At 40.6% G+C, this 5,709-nt stretch overlaps 2 protein-coding genes across 2 annotated transcripts in view; both read left to right on the top strand.

Moving 5' to 3' along the window:
- LOC105449476 overlaps nt 1–3,424 on the top strand; it is a 27,921-nt gene extending 24,497 nt beyond the window's left edge. Inside the window, exons 2-4 of the mRNA XM_011688732.1 lie at nt 458–1,849; nt 1,926–3,176; nt 3,248–3,424. Coding sequence (XP_011687034.1) covers nt 458–1,849; nt 1,926–3,176; nt 3,248–3,424 — 2,820 coding nt within the window. The remainder of the gene's footprint in view (nt 1–457; nt 1,850–1,925; nt 3,177–3,247) is intronic.
- Nucleotides 3,425–3,790: 366 nt separating this feature from the next.
- LOC105449475 lies at nt 3,791–5,439 on the top strand. Its single transcript, XM_011688731.1, has 3 exons — nt 3,791–3,934; nt 3,977–4,583; nt 4,835–5,439. The coding sequence occupies exons 1-3, from the start codon at nt 3,791–3,793 to the stop codon at nt 5,437–5,439; spliced, it is 1,356 nt and encodes a 451-aa protein (XP_011687033.1).
- The last annotated feature ends 270 nt before the right edge of the window (nt 5,440–5,709 follow it).

Here is a 5,709-nt window from a genome sequence, read left to right as displayed (position 1 = left end):
TGCAGGCCAGATGTGCCTAATATCATGCGAATCTTCCGGAAGATCAGGGGGCTTTAAAACCAGGAGTGTCAGCGCCGCCAGCGCACTTTTGCAATAGTCTGCATAGAGACAACCGCTCATTCGTTTTTTGCTAACTGTTATCCGTAACGTTCGGACCGCGACCAACAGCTAATTTCGAGTCGCGCTAGCATTCTGCTTCTTAAGCAATAAACGACACCATAAACTGCAAACGAGCTTCAGCGTAGTTTATTTTACTCCACTCCTGTCGATTCCCCTTCGGGAGAATCGCCAACACATATCTTTACAGAATTAAAGATACGCAGGGGCCAATTAAAGGCTGCTTGCACGCGAGCACAAAATACGCTCGCCTCTGGTGATGCACAGTCGATGCTTGTAACACAGCTGCAGGAACGAAAGTCAAAGGTAGAGGCAACTTGGTCAATTTGACGAGGTTCAGTCACAGATTGAATGTTTAGAGGATTCGGCGGAGCTCAAGGATACCCACAAACAAGCAGAATTCGAAGAGACATATTTTCAAATCATCTCACAATTTCGAGATTTGATATTGGCAAACGAGGCGCTCACTGTTGAGCTTACACAAACACACAACCCAATTAATAATCAGCTAATTAACGAACAAGCGCAAACACGCACAAACAATTTACGACTTCCGAAGATTGACTTGCCATTCTTTTCAGGTTCATTCGACGAGTGGTATTCATTCTATAACACATTCCAGTCATTGATTCACAATAATCCGTCGATAACAGGGATACAGAAATTCCACTATCTCAAGGCAGCTTTAAAGGGAGAAGCTGCAGACGTAATACAGTCATTGGAAATTTCAACAGTTAATTACGCAGAAGCATGGCAAATGCTAAAGAATCGCTACGATGACAAGCGGCTAATCATTCAGAAGCATGTTAAGACAATTTTCGAACTGCCTTCTCTCTCCAAGGAGAATCATTTGAAGTTACGTCAGTTAGTGGATGGCGATTTAAAACATTTACGGGCCTTAAAAACCATCGGCCGTCCCATTGACTCGTGGGATGATGTACTTTTGCACGTCGTGACAGGAAAGCTAGATACTACAACAAATAAGGAATGGGAGAACAGTTTAACAGGCAATGACATTCCGACATGGCACATGCTCATCGAGTTTTTGGAACATAGATGTCACATTTTGGAAGCAATTGATCGAAAGACACAGGTGCAATCTACTGTATCAGCACAACTCAAGAACACGCAGTCGAAGACAGCAGCACATATATCTACAAATAAGTCATTCTGTCAGATATGCAGGGGCAATCATTTTATCTTCTCTTGCGAGCAATTTCTCAAAATGTCACCTGAAGCACGCTTCAAATATGCGAAAGAACATAAATTATGTTTAAATTGTCTTCGATTTTCTTCACACACTGCCAAAACATGCAAGGCAAGCAGTTGCAAGACGTGTGGTAAACGTCATAACACCTTGCTGCATATCACCCAATCAAACAACAGCGAAGATGCGAGTTCATCACAGAAGGGGGAGACACAAACGATATCACCGTCACCAGTTGTTTCACATGCAGCAAACTGTCTTTCTTCAACACAAGTGTTGCTCTCCACAGCGCTCGTAAATGCAACAGACTGTCAGGGAGTATCACAAACATGTCGAGCATTGTTAGATTCAGGCTCCCAATTTAATTTTGTCACAGAAGACTTAGTTCGTCGTTTAGGTCTTTCTACAAAATCTATCAATGTGCCAGTGGTAGGAATTAATCAGTCATGGATTCACGCACAAGAAATGGTCAAGATCAAGATAAGCTCAAAACGTCATGCCTTTAATATTACAATTAATTGTCTTGTATTGAAGCAAATAAGCGATCGTTTGCCTAATTTTCCAATTGATAGAGCGAGTCTTAAGATTCCACATAACTTAGCTAGCAGATCCTACCTTTTATCAATCTACGGACATAGAAATGTTGTTAGGAGCTGAGGTGTTTTGGAGTATTTTATGCATCAGTCAAGTCAAGGATTCTCCGGATCATCCATTGCTTCAAAAAACATTATTTGGATGGATCATTGGTGGCAAATGGGTATATACTCCTAACAATTTGAAGGCACAGCAATGCAATTTATCAATAAGACATTCTACTGCTAATTTGGAAGACGCAGTCGCTAAGTTTTGGCAAGTGGATCAAATCAGCAATCAACCTTCGATTACTATAGAAGAGAAGGAATGCGAGGAGCTTTTCAAGAGAACTCATTACCGTAATCAGGAAAATCGATTTGTAGTTGAACTGCCATTGAAACAAGAAGTGTTGCAATTATTAGGCAACTCTTATGATATTGCATTGAAGCGATTCTACTCACTGGAGCGCAAACTTAACAAGAATCCACAACTAAAAGGACAATATACACAGTTTATGGATGAATATCAAGCACTTGACCACATGCGACCTGCCATTTCAGATACACAAGGTACAAATTTTACTTATGTGCCACATCATGCAGTGTTGAAGCCTTCCAGTTCGACTACAAAACTTCGAGTGGTATTTGACGCGTCATGCAAGACTGATTCGGGAATTTCACTCAATGACACATTAATGGTTGGACCTTTGTTGCAACAAGACGTTTTTACATTACTTATCAGATTTCGTAAGTGGCAGTATGCGCTTACAGCCGACATACAAAAAATGTATCGGCAAATTTTAGTTTATAAGAAGCATCGAAGTCTACAAAGAATTTTATGGCGCAGCAACAGAGAAGCTAACATACAAGTTTTCGAATTAAACACAATCACTTATGGGACGGCATGTGCGCCGTATCTTGCGATACGAGCATTGCAAGAAGCAGCAAAACTACATCAAGACAAACAACCACTTGGAGCATCAAGAATTTTAACAGATTTTTATGTGGATGATCTTATTACGGGGGCAAACACAATTCAAGAACTTATACTAATCAAGGAGGAAATAAATACAATTTTAAGTGAATCGGGATTTCCACTACATAAATGGGCCTCCAATCATTCTGCAATTGTTGAGGAGTCATCGTTAGACAACACATTAAGATTCGACAAGGATTTTGATACATCAACACTCGGATTGCAATGGAACCCTAGGGAGGATCAATTTAGATTCTTCACCAATCTGTTTGTGTTAAAATTTCGAAACGCTCAATTTTGTCAAGTATAGCACACATATTTGATCCTTTAGGATTCATAGGACCTGTCATCACAACAGCAAAAATTTTCATGCAGCGTCTGTGGCAGCTGAAACTGGACTGGGACGAAGCAGTTCCTCTCGATATTCACACCAAGTGGCTTCAATATGAAACAGAGCTTCCTCAATTAAATTCTCTGCGCATTGCACGAAGAATTGTTATGCATACAGATCCTAAAGAAATAGAGTTGCACAGTTTCCGCGGATGCGAGTGAAAGGGCATATGGCGCATGCATCTATCTTCGGAGTACAGATTCCAATGGTAATCATCATACAAGACTTATCTGTGCAAAATCACGCGTATCGCCACTCAAGAATTTATCGCTTCCAAGACTGGAATTGTGCGCGGCGGTGTTGGCTGCCAGTTGGCACACAAGGTGTTACAATCCATTGAACTTAAGGTTGATCGTGTGTATTATTGGTCAGACTCAACCATCACGCTTGCATGGATTGGATCATGTTCTAGGAAATGGACTATGTTTGTAGCAAACAGAGTCAGTGCCATTCAAGAGTTATCAAGTTCGGACGATTGACATTACGTAGAATCAACTCAAAATCCTGTCGATATTATCTCTAGAGGAATGTCGCCTATGTCACTACTTTCTTCAAAGCTCTGGTGGAATGGGCCTTCATGGCTCGTAGATGATGCATGTTGTTGGCCAAAGGACACTCCATCAATGGAACAAGAAATACCGGAGCAGCGAAAGACGATTCTCATTTCATCTGTTAATTAATCAAGCTGGGACGTCTACGATAAATATTCACAGTTTCACAAGTTAATTCGGATTACTGCATACTGTCTACGATTCATTAACAATTGTCAACGTCATAAAACTAAATTGTGGGATCCAATCGAAGTGCCTGAATTGGAAAGGGCAACTCAGTGTTTAGTAAAAAATGTTCAAGCTACAGCATTTACACAAGAACTAAGGTGTCTTCAACTCAGCAAGCCATTACCAAGGAATAGCAAGCTTCTTTCTCTTAATCCATTTGTGGATAAAGGAGGTCATCCGCTCATCCGCGTTGGAGAAAGACTTCAGCATGCGAAGTTATCATATTCATCAAAACATCAGCTAGTGTTACCAGCTAACCACCCGTTTACAAAAATGTTAATTGAACGAGAGCACATAAGACTTCTCCATGGTGGAGCACAGATGACTTTAGCCTCGGTTCGACAAAGATATTGGCCAGTAAACGGTCGCAGAATTGTTCGACAAGTCATTCACAAGTGCATAAGATGTTTTAAAACGTCTCCAAAGTCAATCCAACAAATTATGGGCAATTTACCTGAGCAGCGAGTTCAACCTTCTCGACCATTTTCCAATGTAGGAATAGATTTCTGTGGACCATTCAGTGTTCGAGAGTCAAAGAGATGTAATTCTAAGACTGTAACCGCTTACGTAGCAGTGTTTGTGTCTTGCAGTGAAGGCAGTCCATTTAGAACTCGCATCAGATTTAACAACAGAATGTTTTCTGAATGTTTTTAAGAGGTTTATTGCACGAAGAGGCAGACCATTCAACGTCTTTTCAGATAATGCAACAACCTTTGTCAAGGCCAATAAGGATTTAAAGGAATTTTTTACAGAATTCGCAAGACATTCAAGAGAAGATGTTTTCTTTCGCAGCAGAAGAAGGCATCAAGTGGCATTTCATTCCTCCGAGAGCTCCAAATTTCGGTGGAATTTGGGAAGCCTCAGTCAAGGTTTTTAAAACACATTTAAAGAAGGTTGCTGGTGCATCCTCATTGACACTTGAAGAAATGCAAACTCTTACTGTACAAATCGAATCCGTTTTGAATTCCCGTCCTTTAATTAGTTTGTCCAACGATCCTAACGATTTATCCTATCTCTCTCCGGGGCACTTTCTTGTTGGAGACGTTCTTACCACCATTCCAGAGACCACATTGCAACACATACCAGAGAATCGATTGAGTCGTTGGCAACGAGTAGAGAAGATGAAGCAACATTTTTGGAACAGATGGTCGAAGGATTATCTGAATCAACTGCAACAAAGAAATAAGTGGCAAAAACAAAGGATTCCCATTCAACGAGGAGATTTGGTTCTCATTCGAGAAGACAACATTCCTCCTTTGCACTGGCCTGCCGGACGAGTTCACGAGGTTCATCCAGGAGAGGATGGCGTCATTAGGGCAGCTACCATCAAGACTTCCAAGGGACTATTCAAGAGATCAGCCAACCGGTTTTGTTTGTTTCCGACCAAAAAAGACTAGATATGAACTTTGTGCAACTATTTATTATTATTTGTACTTGTATTTTACAATTGTTGTCCCTGTATGTTACAATTCAATTTATTTTGTAAAGCTAGGCTTTCCAAAGCGGCCGGCATGTTAGATATCAGTCGAATCATTCATTCTTTGTATTTTTTGTTTATCTTTCATAGTATAGTTCAAATTTCGCGCTTCAGTTTTACACCAGAAATGTCACTAGAGTACAATATTTTTCCCGGTTTTATATCAGTGCTAGCTAGTTCCATGGCGCTG

The sequence above is a fragment of the Wasmannia auropunctata genome, unplaced genomic scaffold (genome assembly GCF_000956235.1).
Source record: "Wasmannia auropunctata unplaced genomic scaffold, wasmannia.A_1.0 LD336076.1, whole genome shotgun sequence".
Taxonomy (NCBI): Eukaryota; Metazoa; Arthropoda; class Insecta; order Hymenoptera; family Formicidae; genus Wasmannia; species Wasmannia auropunctata.
The sequence above is the reverse complement of the archived record's forward strand: the minus strand, read 5'-3'. Positions and strand labels throughout refer to the sequence as shown.